The 23,704-nt window shown below is 37.8% G+C and overlaps 1 protein-coding gene across 2 annotated transcripts in view; it reads right to left on the reverse strand.

Moving 5' to 3' along the window:
* kif21a (kinesin family member 21A) overlaps positions 1-23,704 on the reverse strand; it is a 153,813-nt gene that overhangs the window by 37,292 nt on the left and 92,817 nt on the right. The window contains exons 19-24 of one of the 2 annotated variants that reach the window (XM_080207281.1): positions 19,994-20,141; positions 17,539-17,730; positions 12,552-12,653; positions 10,503-10,668; positions 5,154-5,174; positions 318-375 (exon numbers count right to left, since the gene is read on the reverse strand). In XM_080207281.1, the coding sequence (XP_080063407.1) occupies positions 318-375; positions 5,154-5,174; positions 10,503-10,668; positions 12,552-12,653; positions 17,539-17,730; positions 19,994-20,141 (687 nt within the window). The remainder of the gene's footprint in view (positions 1-317; positions 376-5,153; positions 5,175-10,502; positions 10,669-12,551; positions 12,654-17,538; positions 17,731-19,993; positions 20,142-23,704) is intronic. The other variant, XM_080207282.1, reaches the window with a different exon arrangement.

Genomic DNA, 23,704 nt, shown 5'->3' on the forward strand with positions numbered 1-23,704 from the left:
ACATTCAACGAGAATGGAATTGGGTTATCTTAAGCATCAAATCATCATCTGGTTAGCACACCGACTTCAGATGTAACAAAGCTCCTAAGATATTTTTCAATTATTCATCCAGTGAAAAGCAAATTTAAAAAATGTAGCAGGTTAGAAATTGTGACAGATTCATTAACTCGACAGCGATTTCTGTATTTTGTTCTGTACAATACACCACAAGTTAAAACCGTGGAAATAATTGCAATGCATTTATTATTTTTTGAATAGGAGAAGCTTCCAAAAAAAAAATAGAATGCACTTTGGCACTACCGAGTAGATTATCTTACCTGCCTTCTGCTCCAGGACTAGCTACATTTTCTTCTTCACTGCTTTCATCTCCATTTTCTACAAGTTATTACAAAACATAAATGTTATACTTTTACTTTACATTAAAGCATTCTGAGAAATATCAGGTATTTACAAACTTCAAGGTCTAAGATTATATTTATACGTTTGTGCTACTTGCTTTCACCTCACATACACAGCAATAATCTAAAGGGTAGGAAACTATCAAGACCCAAGAGCAATAGTTAACAGTCTTACAGTGACCATCTGAACCCAAAAACAACAACTAGATACTGCACTGTAATTGCTTCTTTATTTATGCTTTAAGTTATTTGGGAATTTTAGTAACTTCCTGTAACGCACACATGTATTCATTAACTACACAATTTTGCTTTGCAGTCACGGCCAATTTTCCTACATGAATTTCAACAAACAATTCCTGACTATTCTTCAAACTGTAATATCACAACTCAATAAGATGACGACATTGATTAATATCACAAATCATACTATTAACTTACAAAGAAAATAATGGTTTCTTGAGATAGTGGCCAAGAAGATTTATATATTCCTTCAGTCACAATTAATTCTACCCAGACAGTGAAAATGTAGGTTTAATGTGAAATTTAGCTGACATGAACTAATAATCTTTAAAAGGATTAAAGTACAATGCAGCTTACATTAAGAGGGGTACTCTAACCTTCATACCACTAAAATCTTACAAAACAGAACCAATTATGTACTTTTATATAATTAGGGTCATGCATCCTTAAATGACAAATTTGCCATCAAGTAAAACGATGAACAGAAATGAAGAAGCGACAGCAACTGACTCAGATAAAATTGCTCATAGCTCAGTACTGATCAAGTGTTATTCCAGAAATGTTCAGCTGTCTTGCTCTGCACAGATGCTGTAATTTCCTTGTTTCAGATAGGTTTGTAAGTTTCAGGTTTCACCTTGTATTCAAACTGGTAGATTGGTTAGAGCCAATTTTGTCATGATTTCTTGCTTTCTCAAGATGTTAAAACACTAGGACTGATCCAATGCTGGATTATTGTTTAATTTGATTCCAAATAGCTGGATTTGCTTAGAAGAGTACTTAATGAGTAGAAGCTTTAACTAAAATCTAACTCAAATTTTAAAAATAATTCAGTTTGGGATGCCCAACAGTTTTGGAATATAAAACTTAAGGGACCATTTGGTGTTGGCAAGTAAAATAGACAATCCATCTGCTAACAGTCCCATTCAATGTCATTTTAACAAGCGAGTGATAAGTAACAAAAGACATTTAAAAACGCTGTCAAGGGAAAATGTGTTCGCTCCCCAGCCTACACTGCATTTAAGGCTGCTTTTTTCTGGATGCATTTCTTAAATTTAAAAAAATATTTTGAGGCAAAAACACAAATACAAATTACATTAAGTTACAGCATGCGTTGCGCAAGAAAAATAAACAAGTATGAAGATGACAGTGAAGGCAAGTGATTTAGTGTTTTTGTTCATTCTCCACATACAAATGAATTTTATCAGAGCTTTTCTAGAGTCAAAGAGTGATGTCTGAAGGAAAACTTTAAAGCCAGTTTTGAGGGGAATGTGAAAATAATATCCAAATAATGTACTACCTACAGTAGTGAAAAATCACAACTGCCAGAAGAAATGCTCATACTGTCTGCCCAATGTAGTCATAGCACAAAAACAGTGGAAGTACAAACAAAAATACATTTAGCTGTGAGCGATTCACTTCCAACTCTGTTTCTTAACACGATTTAGGGGAGGCAGTGGCATAGTGGTATTGTCACTGGACTAATAATCCAGAGATCCAGGATAACGCTCTGCAGACCAAGGTTCGGATTCCACCATGGCAAATGGCGAAAGCATGGTGAAATTTTAATTCAATAAAACTCTGGAATTAAAAGTCTAATGATGAAACCATTGTTGATTGTTGTAAAAACCCATCTGGGTTAGAGACTAATGCCCTTTAGGGAAAGAAATTGGTCGTCTGACATGTGACTCTAGATCCACAGCAATCTGGCTGACATTTAGCATCCCTCAGGGATGAGCAATAAATGCTGGCCCAGCCAGCAACACCCACATCCCATAAAAGAATAAACACAAAACTGCTGCTTCTTTTCATCTGTTCAGGTAAAAATTAGCCAAACAAAAATGCTATGCGCTCATTTTACTTGTGCTGTATGGAAAGCTCAGAGCCAACAGTCAATTTTCTTCCCTCCAAATGAGGTGCTCAAGGCAAAATCTTGCAAGCTCACATATAAGGCATCAAGAAGATGCTTCATGTTTCACAAAGACATTATTGGATGAAAAAGGTACAAGTTTCTGGGCATTTTTCATATTTCTGGGATACCAGTGGCAACACATGGTTCCTGCTAAGGACAGAATAAATTGCAGTGGTTGCTGCATGCACCATTTGTGAATTGGTGATAGATCTTAAAAGAGAAAGACAGTAACAAAATGATCAGCTGAAACAACACATCCTAAATGATTAAGTTCACTCAAGAACTAGCATCTTCAGCATGATAGAGGAAAAATTTTGCAATTTATTCCTAAACAATAATTCAAGATGCTGCCAAGAATCTGTTCCTTTAGAAGTAAGTATTTAATTCTCTCTCAGCGACTTTCAAATGAAATTCAAGCCCCTCAACAACACTAGTCCCACAGGAAGGCACATCCAGCAGAATTCTTGGAAGAAGTTTAAAAAAAAACTTCACCCACCTCCACTTGAGTGCCAAGTTCCAATTTAAGATGATATGGAGGTGATATACAAGGGGCAGCGGAGTTCTAAACCTTAACATATCCTGAACTCAAATGCATGAATGCCATGTGCAAAAGTGTATGAAAGCCATGTACATTTGTTTTCTTCAGGTTTTGAATTAAGGTCTCATTTGTAGGTGGTTCAATAACAAAAGTTTTATTTCAGAATGGTCTTCTAATATTTCAAGTCTCTTAATCTCTTTAAAAAATTCTGAATGGGCAACAGATCAGAGGTGATGCTATCTGAAAGGAAAACAAAGCGCAGTGACAAGTCCATATGTTTGTGGAACAGTAGCAGGATGGAGAATTTATATTCAGGCACTGAGGCACACCACATGGAGCAAATAAAGTTCCAACATGAAATGTGAACTGGGAATAAACTCCAATAGAGCATCACTGAAAAGTGAATGGAAGAATGCTGAAAATAGAATTTATTTATAAATACTTCTACCAGGTGGTGTACAAATGATCTGATAGATCAAAGGCTTATAGGGTATGGAAACAGGATTCATGGGTATCTGTCAACAGGAAGAACATTTGACATAAATCTTGAAACCAGACACAGATTGTTGGCAGCCCTTGGGTCAATGGAATCAGTGCAGTCAAGACTGTGTGGAACAAAAACCTTGCAGGATTTAGCATAAAACTACAAAATCTACACAAAACTAATCTTCTTTATTCACAATGTTTGGGAAAATTAGATCTTGGTTAACACATTTAGGTTCATTTTGAACAAATAATGTATTTACTGAGCGATGAGAGAGGATATGCCTGTTCCAGAAGAAGAAAAATAACTAAATGGTCTATTTCACCGCATGCTTGTGGTGTAACAGATCTGATTGGAGGACATAATCAAGTGATTCTAACATAACCTCATTGATGTAATAACATTCCAAATTTTTGTTATTTTAAGGATGGCTGCCGGAGATGAAACTTCTGAATGTATGTGGAGACTGAACAATAAAACTGTCAAATATAAAGTAAATATCACACTGCAGAGATAAGGATTTAGTTTATCCTGAATTTTGGAATTCCTTCTTTGCAATTTATATTTGACCTTAAAAAGACTGAAAATATTCGATATCTCTCCAAGCTTTGGATCATCTCAAATTTCAAGTTATGTTATACCTTCAAACGCAAGATTATTTAGATAATTTCTAAAGGTGCACAGGTAATTTCCTGCATTTTCTTTCAACTTCCACACACAACATGATCCAATTAATCATAGAATAAGTAATTTTTTAATACAATTTCCTTAATGAACCACAAACCACGATGATTTTGACAACTCCAGCATCATCAATTAGAGACAACTGTTTTTAGGGGCTTTTTGAATAAGGATTTTGATCGATTTAAGCCTACAACACATTATTACGTATCACAACTTACCAAAGGTTTGCAGTCTTAAGATCTGGCATTAAACATGTTACTCTCAGATTATATCTATATAAACTATAGATCATGGATCACAATTTACTTTGTGTCAGTATTAAAATTAAACGGTCCAGAGAATTACTAGATTTGAACACTGTCAATGCTCAATATTATGTCTGTAATCTAGTGTAGCTCTCAGTCTTACTTGATTGTCTCAATGCATTATTTTAAGTAAATTGTTGAACACAATTGTTAGCTTGTACTTAATTTTGACCAGTATGAAATATCTCCAACATTAACCATTTTGATGAACTATACATTCACAATATCCACATTTAGATCAATTATTGGAATGAGTTAAAGTAGCAACAGACAGACAGAAAGAATCCAGGTCTGTGGTTCAATATTCAATAGATAGACATTTTTAACATTTAAGGTGTAAAATGGAGCCAACACTTTGCCACATTGGTCAGTAGTTAACTTCTGGAGCAAATGTATACAATGTTTCAATGGTTCACGTGACATAAAAGGTGGTGGTGAGTCAGGAAAAAATGATGATCTGCATTCAGTTCCCATAAAATGCTGCATGCAGACTTAAAATGTTTACAGATGTTACTGAAAGGTGCAGCAAGGTTAGCATACAGGCTTGTTTAGTAAACCATGCAGTTACACATAACAGTAGGCGCAATTAACTTACCCATAGGTATGCTATCTAGTTCTGTGTAAACAATAGCAACGGGGGAAACAAAAGAAAAGCAACAAACCAATCAAATGGAATTCACTGTATTAAAAATGTCCTACAGAATCATCAGCAAGAATGAACCAGTGCTGAAATCAAACAAATATATTTAAAACTTCATTCATTGCATTGGTTATTAGAGATACGCCACTGTTGAAATTAACATTAGTCCCCAAAGTTAACCATTTCACATGGTAGACACTTATCATATGCACAACCTGAGAAGCAGATCATTAAGAATTGTACTTCTACAAAAGGAAAGCCTTCATTCTGAAATATGTTCTCCCAGTGTAGCATTTGAGGAAATTTAGAATTTGGAATAAAGCTATATTGAAGTACAATCATATCACCTACCAACACATTTTTAAAAAAACTTCGCAAACGATTAGCTACAATTTGTACTGCATAATATTAGAAAGACTGATCCGATAGGTCGAAGCTGTAATGTCAAAAGAAATACCCACTAAGGTAACTGAAAAAACAAAATTTATACTTTAGGCCACTGATTTTTCATCAGAATTGTAAGATGTTTCCAGCGTTTTCTGTTCATAGATCAGGTTAATTCAGCCGCTGTATAATAGTTCACTATTTGGAGATAAGAACATGACTTCTCATTATTTGGTCCTTGTTAAACAATAAACTCAGTTTACTGGTGGCTAATGCTGCACTCAATTGTTCATCTAATCACAGGAATGACAAAAAAAGTACAGATATGACACTGCAGAAAAAACTGCTGCTTTATGTACAGTCTAATTTTTTTTAAAATCACTATCTCTGAAATTACAGAATGATCAGATTAAATTGGAATTTGAAAGCTAGTTCTATGCTAGATGATATAGCTGCAATGATTTGCCTAGATGTATGGTGTGATGCATCAGAGCTTATAATTTACCAGTCATCCTCCAGAAAGCAGCTCAAGAAATATTAAAACATGCTAAACCAGTTCAAATGATACTTAAATCGGTTTCTGCAGAGTTACACAAATTCCAGGCTTGATCTTGCACTTGTAGAAACATTACAGTAACCCAAAACAGGAACGTGGACCAATTCTCCCAAGCTTAACCAAAACGTACTGCCACAAATCCTGTCCTGCTGCACTGGGAGAGATCAACAAACTTTAGAAACCACAAACTGCACCTGGTAGCATCCAATTCAGGAAGCAGAGGTGGTTGCAGTGACCAATGGTTGTATGGTTGGATGTTAGAAATAAGGTATAGACTTTAAGAGTTTAATTTAGTGTTTCTGTGTTAGGCAGTACAGTAGCACAGTGGTTAGCACTGCTGTCTCACAGCACCAGGGGCTTGAGTTCAATTCCAGCCTTGGGTCACTGTCCATGTGAAGTTTGCACATTCCCCCTGTGTTTGCGTGGGTTTCCTCCAGGTGCTCTAATTTCTTCTCTGTCCAAAGATGTGCTGGTTAGGTTGCTCGGCCATGCTAAACTGTCCCTTAGTGTCAGAGGATTAGTAGGGTAAATACGTGGAGTTACAGGAATAGGGCCTGGGTAGGATCATGGTTGGTGCAGACTTGATGAGCCAAATGGCCCCCTTCTGCACTGCGGGGATTCTATGAAATTATAGTTAAACATATGGGGGGTTTTGGTTTCAATTCAAACCATATCTACATTCTGCAGAGAGTTTACAATGTGAAAAGTAAACACGAGCTTGGAAAAAGAGTATGTTGATTGGCAAATGGGGCAACTTTAGGAAAGAAAGACCATGCGATTGTGATTAACTAAACTGCAGAGCAGTTGGAGCTCAACAATGAGAGAGAAGGCAGCTCTCAGTGCAACTCAAAGCAGGATCATACAATGGAGTATTGGGCAAGAAAGCTAGCTGTGAAAGCTAGGGTAATGATAGATTTCCAGAAGATTGAAGTGGAAACGAAAACATGAACTGGAATTTGAGCAGGATAATGATCATTAAAGTTGAAGATAGAACTGGGAAGAGCAGAGCTGGTGAGATTAGCTGGAGAAAAGCCAGATACCAGACACGATCAAAAGGTTTACTGTCTTCACTTCCAGTCTTTGGAACAATAGTATTCTGTTGGGGATTGAGTACCTGAGGGTTTATCTGGAACTTTATTTGCAAATAGTAATTCAAGATGACAGAATACTAAAAAGTGATCGAGATGGATCTTTGCTTAAAAAAAAGCAGAGAGAAAGCATTGTTGAAAGAAGATTAAAAGACGTGCCTTTGCATGCAGTCTGCATGTGTGACAATCTTCTGGGAGGGGCATGAGGAGAAATCCACAGAAGGTTGATTTGGGTGATATTCACCACTTGACTTCAGAGTGTGGTGCTGCCTGACCACAGTTAGCCTACTGGGTTACAGGACAGTGAGATTACTGTAACCATTATAGCACAGAATTTACGTGTGATAAAAGCAAAATATTGCAGATGCTGGAATCAAACAAAACCACAAAATGCTTGAAAATCTCAGCAGGTCAGATGGCATCTGGCAGGAGAGAATAGAGCCAATGTTTCAAATCTAGGTGACGCTTTGTCAGAGCTTTGTGACCAGTGTTATTCTTAAAATCTGTGAAAATTTGTGAAGATAAATAGGAGAGAAATATTGTATCAAAGTTTTCATGTCTAATTTTTTTGTTAAGAGTTAATTGGCAGTCCTGCGACTCTAAAAAAAAAGGTAAAAGTTAAGTGTTTTGAGTCAGGGTTCCATTCTAGGACCTTCCTGTCCAGTAACATCAGCAAATCATAACAGGCCAGATAACTTTATTCTACTGTTTGTGTAACCTTATTCTGAGCTTCTTCTGTCATATGAACCTCAACTAAATTGGATACAAAATCTTGAAGATATTATGATGTGGAGCATAAACACAGTTCTTCTTTTCTGCAGAATAATGAACTACAATTCTGGTAATTATAACTAATGGGGAGCATTCAAGATTCAATGCCAGACATTTTAACACAGAATGTATTGTTAAGTTCTAAGGAATAAAGATAAGACAGTTATAGCAGCCAGTAAACAATAATTCTCTCTCTTCAGTAATCTTTTCACAGTTGGGTGATTGTGTGTGGAGTTTGCACATTCTCCCGATTCTGCACAGGTTTCCTTAGACACACGTGGGTTAGACTGAGTGGCCATGCTAAATTGTCCTTCAAGTGTCAGGGACTAGCAGGGTTAATACATTGGGTTATAGGGATAGGGCCTAGGTGGAATTGTTGTTGGTACAGGCTTGATGGAACAAATGGCCTCCTTCAGTACCATAAGGATTTTATGATTCCATAAATATGGATAGTATTAAAAACAGATACAAGATACTCCTCTTACTCTGTGGGATATTGCAAAGCTGCATAGTTATAAAATGGAGTGCAGGAAAAGCAAAACTTGATGCTCCAACATCAGTACTAAATAACGAAGTGTTTAATAACGAAGCATTAAATAGCCAGGCTAGTTCAATCTACAAATAAATTCAAAATTGACAACAGAGCAGGATACAAATGGAAATGAAGGTTTGGATACAAATGGGAATTCAACTGGGATAGGGTTCCAAAGTGGGTTAGTGAGAGATTTGAAGAACAACTTGCAGTTGGTGGAGTTCCCATGTATCTGCTGCATGTCACCATGTTCTTCATGGTGTTAAATGTTTCAGATTTGGAGCCTGCTGTTGAAGGAATTTTGTTGACTTGTTGCAGTGTATTTTGTGCGTGGTAGCAAGTGCTGTAATCTCTACATTAGTGGCGCAGTGAATATTTAAATTGATGCATGGTGTTGATCAAGTGGACTACTCTGGGTGGTGTTGAGCTTCTTTAGTACCATTGAAGCTGGACTTATTACACTTTGTGTCTTGTAGATAATGGATAGGCCTTGGGGAGTCAGGAGATCATTTAGTGCTGTAGAACTCCCAGTCTCTGACTGTTCTTGCAGCCATAGTATTTATATGCTTGGTCCCATTCTGTTTCTGGTCAATGGTAACTCCTAGGATGTTGATAGTGGGGGAGTCAGTAATGGTACTACTATTGAATGTCAAGGAAAGATGGGTTGAGTTTCTCTTGCTGGAGATGGTCACTTTTGTGGCACAAATGTTACTTACCACTTGCCAGCATAAGTCTGAATGTTTTCCAAGTCTCACACCTCAATATCATCCCATAACATTGCACTGAAAAGTCTTCAAAACACCTTTCTTATGCAAGTTTTCACTCTATTCAATGATGTAATGGATTTTAAATTATATTTCTCCTATATAGCTGCATAAAATTAGCTTCAGACATTAAAAATTGAAGTTTAAACAACAAAGTATTGAGAGTTTAGTAACAAAGCCTTTGTTCATTAATGACGTCTTCCATTTCCAAATTTCTAAAGGATTTGGAATTCTGACGCCTGTAGCAAGATTGTCATTTGTAACATAGCTAAATCTAATTACGTGGTTATGAGCTTCTGGGGTGACAAACTCCACAAGTTGGGAAACTGGACCATCCCAATTTTTGCAAAGAAGAGTGCATTGCAAAGAAATTACTCATTAAATTTGATGGTGCAAGTCTTGGAAAATGTTCATTTGTAATAGAAGTAACCGGGACCAAATGACTACCAGCATTATCCTATTAAAGGAAGCACATCCAAAAGCCTGAAGGACTAAACTCTGGATAGCCAACATCAGGGTCATCTGTAATTTGCAAAACTTTTGAATTAAAGACTTAATGAATGAAAGATAGAAATTCAGATTTAATGCAAGATTTGATCCCCTGGAAATTTTAATCTTGCCTTTTTTGTAGATGTGCACACAGACTTCAAAATGTTGTTTGGTTTGCAAGGAAATTAAGAGGGCAGCCCTTATGTATCATTTCTGCCATGTATCCATCAGCTTGTCAATATCCAAAAAGTAGTCATTTCCAAACATCTACTATGAAAAAAAATCCCTCTTTTCTAGTGTTCTCCAGATATCCAGACTATGTTCAAGTTTTGCCTTATCATAACTCATTAGTTTTAAGACACCAGCTTATTGATGTACCATTCCAAACTGGAAAACTAAAAGTCGCTTTCCAATTTGTTGCAAAGATTGAAATTACTTTTAACTGTACTCTGTTGAACAAAAGCCAATTTGTTATATTAGTGCATTAATAATACAGGTTAAATCATTAAATTTAGTTTATAAACATTTACACCAGATATTTTTCTGCAAAGAGCAATTTACCCATAACATTTTTTCCACATACAGCAAAATGAGAAAATATTCAAGAAATTCATTCCAAACAGCATTAATTCAAAAAAGCCAGCATGTGTAACAAATCTAAATTACATCATGCACTGCAAATAAAATATGCATGCCACTTGTGAAGAGTCATACAGTTACCTTGCAAAGCATTTCCAAGTAAGGCTTCTAGTTCTGGGTTAAATTCAGCCTTCTCTTTCAACATGTGGAACAGCAGTTGGTTTTGAGTGGAGCTGTTTATTTCTATTTGCTTCACTCGACCTTCCAGAACCTTAATTTGAGATTCCTTCTGAGCAGCTTGAAGACCCTGAGACCAGACAAATCATGTTTTCAAGGCATTTTCTTCAACAATGCAGAGCATTACAATTACAGCAATGGTAATGTCCTCCTGATGACTAAATTCAACTTATTATTTTCCTTCACAGATCCCTTCACCTCAGAACCAAGACTCTGCACAATTCAAAACCAAATTGAAAACTCATTATATTATATTCCCTTTCTATCTCAAGAAATCGTTACTGACAGATAAAGCAAATATAAGCCAAATTAATTTCAATAAGTACTCCACTAGTAGGGAAAATATACTCAATATAAATACTGTTTATAAAATTCACAACTCCAAAAAATTCAAGCCACGTAGGTTTCAAAGTACTAAGAACAGCAACATTAATTACAAATCTGTCAGTGAGAAATTTCATAAAGTCCAAAGTTGTTCAACGTCCTGGTCCCCCCACACCGACACAATAGTTAAGAAAGCCCACCAACGCCTCGACTTTCTCAGAAGATTAAGGAAATTTGGCATGACAAATACGACTCTCGGCAACTTTTACAGATGCATCATAGAAAGCATTCTTTCTGGCTATATCACAGCTTGGTATGGCTCCTGCTCTGGCCAAAGCCGCAAGAAACTACAAAAGGTTGTGAACGTAGCCCAATCTATCACCCAAACTAGCCTTCCATCCATTAACTCTGTCTAAACTTCCCGTTGCCCCGGCAAAGCAGCCAGTAAAATCAAGGACCCCACGCACACTGGACATTCTTTCTTCCACTTTCTTTTGTCTGGAAAAAGATGCAAAAGTCTGAGGACACGTACCAACCGACACAAGAACAGCTTCTTCCCTGCTGCCATCAACTTTTGAATAGACCTACCTTGCATTAAGTTAATCTTTCTTTACACCCCAGCTATAACTGTAACACTATATTCTACACTCTCGTTTTCTTTTCTATGAATGGTATGCTTTGTTTGTATAGTGTGTAAGAAACAATTCTTTTCACTGTATGCTAATACATGTAACAAAAATAATCAAATCAATGTCCTATTTTTATCCTGCGTGCCAAAATGTTGAGCTCAAGCTGAAAATTCATGACTGATAACAGTACCTATCTGCAAGTCAAACCTTGCACAGAATCAATCTAAATTTTTTAATCCATTTAGTTCAAGTATCAAAATCTCATCAAGGAATCATGAGATCCAGAAATTAGAAGAACGTAACATACACCCAAATTAAATAGTCTAAATAAAAATTAAAGTTTCGTATTAAAGGTATGTATTAAAAGTGTCCTTTGCGCTGCCACTATTTTCTGACCATCTTTTGTAAACATTCTTCAACCATCCTAAATTGCTCCTCCAAACATTCTCCTCAAAGCTAAATCACGAATCAGCAAGTCATACACAAGGGAAGACTGCTCAATGTTTTCTAATATTTTGAGCAACAAAGTTATTTGCACAGCAAGCTGATTCCATATAGCTCAGTGGTTGTTACCAAATCTTGACACCAAAAGTTGAGAGCAAGAGGGGCGGTGGTGAGACAACAGTGAGGAGATGAGAAAAGTACATGTCTCAGACACCCAATTCAACATTTACAAATTTCTTAGAATCTAATGCTGCTAGAACATGGGACCTCTGGCCAACCAAAACTGCTCCAATGTATTTGTAGTATTTTTTTTTTCCTGTTTCATTCAGCACAGAGGGAATACAGTAGCTGTACCAAACAATGGATCAGGTCAACTTTAAGAATTTGAATGCTGCAACAAAGACTTCATCTGGAATTAATGTTCTGGATAAGTCCAAATTAGGCTTGAACACGCAATCCTCCAGTGACTATCCATTATCTTATGAAGTAGTAGCATTTATGCTCAGGTTAATTGACTAGAATAAATAAGTCTTCAGAGTTTGGCTCATAAATTTACCTTATTAATAACCATGGTGAGGAAGTGGTCCAACATGTAACGAGCTTCTGTTAAAGAGCAGGAAGTAATTACGGCTGAAACGTCCACTGTGCCCCCCTCCTCCTGTAGATGACAAAAAGGAAATTTAAAAACAATGCCAAGTTTTTGCAGTATTCAGGAGGAGAAGGGAAGGATACTTACATTGACATTTCTGGACAACTATAACCAAATAATGATAGCTACTTAGTGCTAAAATGTATATTTATATTCTTTACATGGTAGACCGTTCCACTTCAATTTTAGTGCAAACCTTTTTTCTTTCAATTCAACAAAACCATGGTCAAAGTTAGGAGAGGTGGGAGCAAGGAGGAGCAGAGAAAATTACACATCCATGTGGGAAAGTTAGGGACGAGAGATAGCAAGGGAAACAAAAAGATCATCTCTGAGTGGATGAGAGTGCATGGGAATAATAGTCATGAGGTCTATTTTCACACACTTCAGATATAATAAAGAATACTCACCAAATCTGGTATCTTCAAGGAGAAGCAAGGAGTTACCATTTTCAGTCTGATGGCCTTTTGTTAACTGCTTCTCTCTCTGCAGCTGCCACCTGTTCTGCTGAGTAATGCCCACATTTTCTACTTTCATTACAGATTTAAAGCATCTGCAGAGTTTTGCTTTCATGCATTAAGATGTGACCACAGTAAAAATTCCACCACTTGGACTATCAATACCATATTCAATCTACAAAATAAGACTTAGTCAATTGTATCATGTGAGTGTACCTTTAAAAGGAGGTTTTATAAAAGAATCACAGAGTTCGCAGCTTCAGCGATATCATTGCAGGGTGGAGCTAAACTGGCAGTCAGGTGATAGAACTTTCAGTTTAGTTTGTGGCAGTCAGGAGATAGGGGCTTTTTCCTTTCGGCTTTTAGTTTTGTTTTGGGAAGCAGTTTAGCAGCAAGCTAAGAAGCAGTCTCTTTCTCCCTGTTTTTTTCCTCTTTGTTCTGTTCCAAAGAAACTGTTTTGGGAAACAGATTGGACTACAATCTCTCCTGAGTTTCTTCACAAGGCTTGTTAGCATTCAATTCAGGAAGCAGGATTCCTGCAACAAGCAGGCATTAACCTATGTTGTTTTGTGTTTATTTGGAGGGTTATGTGTATTGGATATCAGCTTTTGTTGGAATGCATTAGAGATATTTCCTTAACAGTTATACATCATGGTTATTCTGTTCCTTGTTTGTAACTGTTAGAAATTCTTGCTAATTATCTTACTATACATGACAACAATATTCTTAATTAAACTTTGTTTTTGATAAAAGCTCCTCATGGGTCAGTTGAAACACACTTGAAGTGAAACCTCTCATGTTCATCATTGTAATAATATAAATTGTTACAATTTCTTTACAACTTCTTTAAGGCAGAACCAAAGAGAAAAACATAGGGAGACACACTCCTCCTCAGCTTGATGCTGAACTGCTTCCCAAAAATAAAACCAAAAGCCCAAAGGGAAAAAAAAACTATCACCTGACTGCCACAAATGAAACTGAAACCACTATCACCTGACTGCCACAACTTAGCTCCTCCCCCAATGACATCACTAAAACTTTAAGCTGCATGATTTTTAAAAAAACTTTCTTAAAGTTACACTAATGACAACTGTATCAGCACTAGTGAAGATAAGTACTCGGAACAGGTGTAGGCGATTCAGTCTCTCAAGCCTGCTCTGCCATTCAAAACGATTTTGGCTGATCTCATCTCTGCCTCATCTCCACCTTCTTGTCCACTCCCCATAACCCTTCATCTTGTTGCTAATTAAAACTCTCTCTTCAAATTTGTTTGGAGTTCTGGCATCCACTGCAGTTTGGAGTAGATCATTTCACAGATTCTCCATCTTTTGAGTGAAGTAATTCCCCCACATTTCCATTTTTGAATCTAACACCCTTTAGCCTAAAACTATGGCGTTTTGTTCTAGAATGTTCAACAAGGGGAAATGTTCATTCTACATCTATGCTGTCAATTCCCATTAGCTCCTTATATACCTCAAATAGTTTCATAAATCAAAAATATTTAAAAGCTTGTACATATAAATTTGTAAGCTTGGCAAAAATGCAAGGGGCCTTTTGTAATGGACAAATATTGATAATAAAGAGTAATTGCTTAAAAATAAAATCACTGAAAATACTTTACCAGCAAGGCAGACAGAGCTCAGAAAAAGATCAAGGTTGAGGATCTCTGGTCATGCTATAATTTAGAATTTAAATTCTCAAAAGTTAATTCTAATGTGGAAATGGAATCCCTCCTCTGTGCTCTTACTGTATGTTCAAGTTACTGATAAGTGACAAGGTTAATTATCTCTAATGCTTCGATAATAGGCTACACAGGGTTCAGTTATTGCACAAGTGTCGTGCAACCTTTGAACTGCTGATACTCCCGTCAGTGTTAAGAAAGCATAGCTGGCTAGCCAATAGGCATTTTGTTTCCTATGAACTGAATGTGCTGACAACAGGAACTCTGAAGATTAACAAATATCACCCAGTAAAGTTGCTTCTAGAACCAAAGCTCAGGGTTACCTTTATTGCAGGAGCACCAAATATCATATCAATGCACCATCCTGTATCAGATTTAGCATAAAAAACACAGTAATGTGGCAGCACGGTGGCACAACGGTTAGCACTGCTGCCTCAGCACCACTGGGATCGATTTCTGGCTTGGTCACTGTGTATGCAGTTTGCATGTTCTCCCCGTGTCTAGGTGGGTTTCCTCCAGGAGCTCCAGCTTTCCTTCTCAGTCTGAAAGGCATGCTGGTTAGGTGCACTGACCTGAACAGGAGCTGGAGTACGGCAACTAGGGAAATTTTTGCAGTAAATTCATTGCAGTGTTCATGTAAGCCTTACTTGCGACTAGTGAATAAAATAAATAATTTATATTGGAGTGAAATGTAATAAATTAAGACACCATTGTGGGGACTAAAAATATACATAAACTGGGGTGCCAATACTACTAAGCGTTGTGCTTATTTTATTTGCATAACAATAATCTGCATTTTGTATGGCCATTTAACATACCATAAATGTCCCAAAGCTCACAAGCCAAATAGAATTCTGAGTTAATGGAGGAGTTTGTCAAAGAGGCAAATTTTAAAGACTATCAAAGGGTGGGGATGGTGATGGAAGGCTCAGGGGAATTCCAAAGCTTAGGTACTAGTTGGCTGCAAAGAGTAAAGAGACACAGGATGTACATCAGTTGTTGAAGAATGTTAAGGGAGGGTAGGAGTGTCGTCAGGTTTGAACATTACAAAGTCAAATTTGGAAATAAAAGATGGAAAAGTGTTTGAACAGCAAATGGGCTCAAGTAAGGCCAGAGCATTTATTGTTACAAGTGGTGGTTGTGGGTAGAAAAATCAGCTCCAGGAGATGTGGCAGTTTTGAATTCTTGGGTTTTCCCTAAGGATGTGGCCAAAGAGGGAGATTACTTGGCAGAGTGAGCAGAGAGTTTGCAGCATATGACAATAACCATGGGTTAAGTCTTCCCACTTGTGTAACTGGAGGAAATTGTGGCTCATCCAAAGACTGACTGCTGTACAAGTAGTCAGACAACAGAGGTAGCCTTCCTTCAACTTGGTGGGGAAGAGGGATGGCCAGGACTACAGGCAGGCATAGAATCCTTCTCTGCCTGTCTGAATGCCGCAGCAGCCACAGGCTGCCATTTGGAAGGGCTCCCCCACCACAGTGACAAAGATTACTTTTGAGTTTAAGCTAGCAAAGACCCACAAAAGATTAGTATGATTAGGAAAGATGGACTTAAATTTAGGAGGCAATAACATTGTCAAAAGCATGAGAGCAAATGTTAATTGGAGAAAGATAAATAGCTGGGAATTTTGGCCCCCCTGCAGTGGGTTCCCTGGCAGCGGAGGCAGCATGCCATGGCTGCCAGCAGGATCTTCCAGTCCTGCCAAAGTCAGTGGTCATTTTGGCCAATGTTTTTGAAAGGTCAGAAAGATCAAAAGGTGGGCTATAATTATTCCATTTCTAAATTATGATTAACCATTTAGAATTCAGCTACTCTGCAGCTCAGGAAGGGAAGCTGTGAGGTCACCACTTTAGTAGGAATAAAACTGGGAAGCACAAGGTATGGATAAGATGAACTCAGAAAATGCAAGAATGGAAAAACTAAGGGATTTCTGGTAAGGGAGAAAAGCTAGGAGGTTGTGAGACATTGGATGCCGGAAATAGTTGTGCGCAAAAACCTAAACCCCTTAAACATAAGGGAATAAAGATGAAGGAGCATTGGAGAGAACGAACAACCACAGAATGCTGGTACCTCATGTGGACTAAGAGTCCTTCCTTAATCTCTACCAGTTGTCTTAAACATATCCCATCAGTAATGAGAAGCTACAAAATTATCTTTGTTATAGAAAACCAGCTACATGGACCATTTTATCTCACTTTACAAGACTGACAAATATACCCGCCAGCAATCACTCTGCCCCTCTCTAAACGTCAATGCTCCAAGTCTCAATTTAAGGCAGAGCCTTCGGATATGTTGCAAACATTGTCACACTTTCAACTGTCAGCTCAGTGTACTCCGAACATGAAAATGTCTGACTTCAGTTCAGACGCAAAAAATGATTGAGTTCTCATAAGATACACGTGACTGATTGAAATGAATGTTATATTTTCCTAGATAAAAGCAAAATACTGTGGATGCTGGAATCTGAAACAAAAGCAGAAAATGCTGGAAAATTTCAGCAGGTCTGACAGCATTTGTGGAAAGAGAATAAGCCAACATTCCAAGTCTAGATGACTCTCCATCAGAAACTGTTCTGACAAAGGGTTATCTAAATTCGAAATGCCGGTTCTATTCTCTCCCCACAGGTGCTACCAGACATTCATTCTATATGTTGGCATGGCAGAATGATGCAATGCATTTGCGTTAGTTAGATTTGCGCATAGATGTTTTGGGACTCTTCCTAACATATATATAAAAAAATACAAAATTGACTTGCCTTTGCTTCCTCCATCTGCATGATATTAGCTTGGCATTCTGAAATGCTGTCATTAATGTAATCAATATTTGCACTCAAAGACTCAGTTTCCTCATGAATATTATGGATTGCTTTGTCATCTATACAGTCTTGTACAAATTTTTCTCTCCGTCTATTCAACTTGTCACGTCTTTTGGTCAATTCTTCACGTTGCTGTAACATGAATAGAGGAAAAATGGTCACAATTTAAGAAGATAAATCAGCTACATTCTCAAATACAGCACGTAAATTTATTTAACCTGCCAATTTCAATGCAAGCACTAGCTGGCTTTGTTTAGTGTCTGATCAGTGGTACATAAAGCTATCAGATTTGCACATTTTTCAACTGTATATAAACAAATTAAGAACAAATGTATAGACATCAATGTCACTCACTATTTGAAGAAGGGGATTTCTAACAGTGAGTAAGATTTATTGGCAGAATGCACTCTAAGAGATCAAGGGATCAGTAAAGACAAATGATTAGTAGGCAAGCTAACACAAACAGTTCACACATATGTAAATACAGTAAGCGAATCAAAACAAGTAGTGATGATTTTAAAACATATATGCTGATATCTGAAATACATTGTTCATTTTAATCAAGCAAAGTTATCAAAAGGCATCGTGGTAAGTGTCATCAGTTTAAAACCAGAGGTCTGGAAGCCGGTTAGTCAGCAGTAGTATGACTTCCTATGAGGGAATGTATTCTACAACATGAATAGATGCATTCACTGCCCAGACACAAGGATAGATATGCCCTTGGTCGCAGGAACACATGCGTATTCAACTTGGCTGTGAGCCGGTGGGAAAATCTATTTTGACCTTGTGGTAACGTTTCTCGTTACCAGGCAACAGGGATGTAGTTAGAACCAAGAAGGGAAACAACGTCTGGACTAGTTGGATTAATAAGATATCACAATGCTATTAAGTATCATAAGGTTGGCTGAGGTACTTGACAGATTTGTATTGATGTATGACTGTTAAATGAAATTGATTTTAAGCTAATGAATGGTGGAATGGTTGGTTAGAAAAAACTATAATTGATCTGTATTTGACTGTACGTCAGATCTTTTGGAGTGGTCCCACAGCTCTATTCCCAGAGCTGTTTAACCCTCTGGAAGTCTCCAATCAGCTGTATGTTTGTTTTGTTTGTTCTATGTAAAATAAATTTGTTACGTCTTTGCTTGCGAGTTTTGAATTGTCTAAGACAAGACATAATTGGCCACTTACAAATTTCCACACAATACTATTCAACCACTTGTGAACCACAGCAGGTTCTGGCCTCACCTGTGGCAGACATTACTCTTGCAACCTCCCACATGAGAAACATTAGCAAGCTGCAAACCTTGGCTTAGCAATTTAATAAAAATCTACAAATGTAGAGATAGGCTGGCTAATTCTTTGTATGGAAAAATTCAAAACGCCACTGAAATCACAACAAAAATGCTAACTTCATAACAGAGGTGGTCAAGGGTAAGAAGTAAAGCAGGGAAGCCAAAACAATTAGTACACAGAAGGGAATAAGAAAAATTGAGAAATACATAAGCACAGCTATAGTACAGCAAATAATTGCATTTCTTTCAAAGAAATGCAAACAGATGTCACAGTTTCAGTGCCTTTTGCATCTTCAAGCCAGATAAATATTCGACACTAACGTAAACATCACTCCCCAACCTCAAGTTGCCAGTACAATTTCAAATATTAAAAATGGCTGGTACAATAGTCAGTTCTTTAAAATTCAACAGTACTTTCCAAACCCATAACCTCTACCATCTAAAAGGACAAAGTTAGGAGACACATGGAAATACCATCACCTTAAGCTCCCCTCTAAGTCACACAATAAGCCATTCTTGACTTGAAATTATATCATTGTTCCTTCAGGATCGTTGGGTCAAAATTCTGGAACTTCCTTCCTAACAGGGCTGTGGGTATACCTGCATCATAGGGTCTGCAATGGTTCAAGGAGGAAGTTCACCACCACCTTCTCAAGGGCAACTAGGGATGGGCAACAAATGCTGACCTTGCCAACAACATTCATCCAGTGAACAAATAATAAACAGTGGTTGCACTGGTAAAATAGATTTTAAACTTCATAACTCCAATTTATTTTGTTGACACTGTTACTTCTCCATTCTACAATTAATCACTACTTAACTTCCGAAAACAACATATACTAATACCTTATCAGTAATTAACCAGGGTTAAATTTTAACAAGATTTATTGGATTATTGCGTTGCTTCAAACAAGAAGTCATGCAAAAGTTTAGCTAAATAGAAATGGAGAACAGCCGGATGTGCTAAATTTCCTAAGTCTAAAAGGAAACAAAGCATCGGTTAACCTAGCCAGATAGCATTTGCTAAAAAAAATGAAGCTTTAATTCAAGTTGTGAGGAGATAGGAAGGCAGGCAGCAGGGAAGGGGAGATTGTTCTTACCGTAAGAAGTCGATTCATATCGGCTTCCATGTTAGCAATAGTCATCCTCTGCATGATGATTTCAGTAACTCTACGTTCAAGTGACTGCCATTTCATTCTTGCTGATCTAGATGTATATCTGCTTGTAATTTTCCTCTGATACTTCATCCTGCAATTGGTCAGACTTGACTTATTAGCCTACACATTTAAAATTGGAAGTCACTGGTATTATTGCTAATTCCACTCAATTATTTTTCAGAGTGATTAAGGGTTTGAATTCTTTAAAAAACACAAGACCATTTGGTCCAGTTTGATAGTTCCATCATTTTAGTCTTAATCTTTGTATCTTCTTATTTCTGTTGATGCCCATGGTTTTTAAGTGCCTACTTCACTCATCCCATCTCAATCCTATTGTTTCATTTTTAAACATTTCAAATGCTGCTGCATTTTTGGGTGTTCAGGGAGAATGAAGAAAGAGTTCAAATTAGCTTTGTTTAGTTTATTTATTAGGGCCACGAGTAGGCTTACAATAACATTGCAATGAAGTTACTGTGAAAATCCCCGAGTCGCCACACTACAGCGCCTGTTTGGGTACACAGAATTCAGCATGGCCAATGCACCTAACCAGCAAGTCTTTCAGACTGGAGGAAATGGGAGCATCCAGAGGAAACCCATTCAGACACAGGGAGAACGTGCAAATTCCACAGATGACCGAAACCAGGAACTGGATCTGGGTCCCTCGTGCTGTGAGGCTGCAGTGCTAGCCACCACGTTGCCCTGGGGTGTCCTCTTGTTCTAAATTTCTTTGGTAGAAAGAGGAGTCTGGTAAAATTAGCCACCAGATTATTCTTAACATTTCCATTGGTGCACTTTGCCATGGAATAAAGAATTAATTTAGCTTTTTGTAAATGTCTAGTCCTTGCATCTCAGAAACCAAGCGGCAAATTGCTCTTGGACTCTTAGCAGAACTCGTAACAAAACTTAGTTTCCTCGAATCAGGGGGCCAATTGAGATCTGGCATTTTGCATAACAGCAGTACTTTCTTGCTTTTATATTCTATGGCTCAAGATGAAACCCCTTCGGCTTTCCAAAAGATCTGAACCAAAGATTTGCCTATGCAATGATACTTGGTGTTAATTTCTTCTATCCTACACATCATTCCTCAACTTCAATTCTTTAGGACTATCACATCTGGCATGGTTCCAGGATGACAGATTTTATTTCTCATTTGTCTTGTTAGTTTCTCAATCATCAAGCTCATTCTGCCCATGAGGCTTATCTTCTGCTTCCTCAATCCTATTCCCACTGAACTGCTGGCAACCCATCTTCCCTTCCTGGTTGCCATTTTAACTGATACTGTTAAAATGTTCACCCTCCTCAGATACTGACACCATTCCTTCAAATCTGATTGATTTTATTTATTACTGTCACATGTATTAGTATGCAGTGAAAAATACTGTTTCTTGCATGTTATACAAAGCATATATTACATAGGGAAGGAAAGGAGAGAACACAAGAATGTGGTGTTACAGTCATGGCTAGGGTATAGAGAAAGATCGACTTAGTGCAAGGTAGGTTCGTTCAAAAGTCCAGTGACAGCAGGGAAGAAGCTGTTCTTCAGTTAGTTGTATATGATCTCAGATTTTTGTATCATTTTCCCAATGAAAGGTGGTGGAAGAGAGCATGTCTGGGGTGCATGGGATCCTTGATTATGCTATTACTTTTCCGAGACAGTGGGAAGTGTAAACAGAGTCAGTGTACGGGAGGCTGGTTTGAGTAATGAATTGGGCTTCATTCGCAACACATTGTAGCTTCTTGCTGTCTTGGACAGAATACCAAGCCATACCAAGCAGTGATACAACCAGAAAGAATACTTTCTATGGTGCATCTGTAGAAGTTGGTGAGAGCTGTAGAGGACATGCCAAATTTCCTTAGTTTTCTGAGAAAGTAGAGGCATTTGTGGGGCTTTGCAGTGATCTACCATAATCTCAATTTTAAAAAAACCTTGCCCGAATCTTTAGTAACAACTGCTCCATATCTGAACCTCCCTTACATCCCAAAAGTCAATGTGTGCAGTTGCCTCCCAAATTAATGCCCATCTTTCCCAGAACTCCATGTTGAAAGCCCTCCAAACAGGTTTCCATCCCTGTCACACAGTTACAATTGATATCCTAGTGGGCTGTGAACAGGTTTATGATCATAAGTTTAAAAAACACAAACTGCAAGCTGCTAAACTCAGTCACACAGGGAAAACCGCAGATCTTGATTAATGCGGACCCAGTAATAATTAAGGATCATAAAACTCCAAATTACAAGCAAGGCCTCAATGTTCTGGAAAGGAGAAGTGGTCTTGTCTTGAGCTGTAGAATCTAAAAGCAAGAAAGTACTGCAGTTATGCAGAATACTAGTCCACATCACAATTGGCCACCTGATTCAAGAAAACTAATTTTGGGTTGGAATTTTGGAAAGACTCCAGTAACAGTTCACCACTTAGTTCGGGATGCAAAGACTAGGTATTTATGAGAAGCTAAATGAATTCCCATTCTATGGAGAAGTGCACCAATTGAAATGTTTAAAAATAATGAAAAAAAATGATGAGTTAGATAATTATACTAGTCTCTTCCTTCTACTGAAGGAATCTAGGACAAGAGGGCAAAAGGCCATGAGTCACCAAAGCTAGGAAAGGCACAAACACACAAGGCCTTCATTGAATTATGCACAGCTGCACTTATTAGTATCTGTCCTAACAAGGGACAATGAACATGGGAGGACATGACACTGGTTAGAAATATAGCTATCATAATCATGACTGGAAGCTAATAGATAAATATAAAGAGGAACATGCTTGGTGATAGTATAATTAAGTTGACAGACACAAGTCGTAATGAGAGAACTACACCCTTGTTATACATTATGTAATCCCAATTGTTAGCTGCAAGTGGTTATGGATAACTTCTGTGACACTTTTGATTGGTAGATGTTAATTGCTTGTAGTTGAGCTACAGGGTAAGATTGCCATTGTATGTCCTCGTTCAGGGAATCTGTTTGCCCCCAGTGGCCTGCAGGCTTTCTTGCATTAGCTCGAATCAAGATGTTGAACTTGAACTCTTTGGTCGCTTATGAGTGAGATACACTGTGGTTGAATAGCTGTGGAACCCCCACAACACCTGTGACAAAGGTGAGCAATTGCCCCTCAATCTGTCTGCAGCTTTTTGCACAGTTGACTACACCATTCTCCTCCAATTCCTTCCCACTGTCATCCTGATGAGACTACATTCATCTGATTCCATTTTTATCTATTCAGTCATGGCCAGAGAATTCCCTGCAATGGTTTCTCTTACTGCTCCTGCATAGTTACCTCTGGTGCTCCCCATGGGTCCCCTTCCTATTTTTCATCTACGTGGTGCCCTCGGTGGCATCACCTAAAAATACACGTACAGTGAGGACAACTGCTTCTACCTCACCACCAGCTCTCTCAAACACAACCTCTAAATTGTCAGACTCCATATCTGAGTGCTGGGCAAGTATACGTGTGGTCAATTTGAATATTGGGAAATCAAAAAAGCATTAGGTGAGAAATTCAGTCCTGGGAATGCCTCCCTTGCTTCCCCAGGGGCAGCTACTGCCTTGGGCTGCTACTGTGGTGGGCCATGCTATTGATTTGAGCGCATACAGATATGTCTTCTTTATGCACCCGAACATGTTGGATTTACACTATCTTGATGTTCTACC

The sequence above is a fragment of the Carcharhinus amblyrhynchos genome, chromosome 19, assembly GCF_965287045.1.
Source record: "Carcharhinus amblyrhynchos chromosome 19, sCarAmb.v2.hapA, whole genome shotgun sequence".
Taxonomy (NCBI): Eukaryota; Metazoa; Chordata; class Chondrichthyes; order Carcharhiniformes; family Carcharhinidae; genus Carcharhinus; species Carcharhinus amblyrhynchos.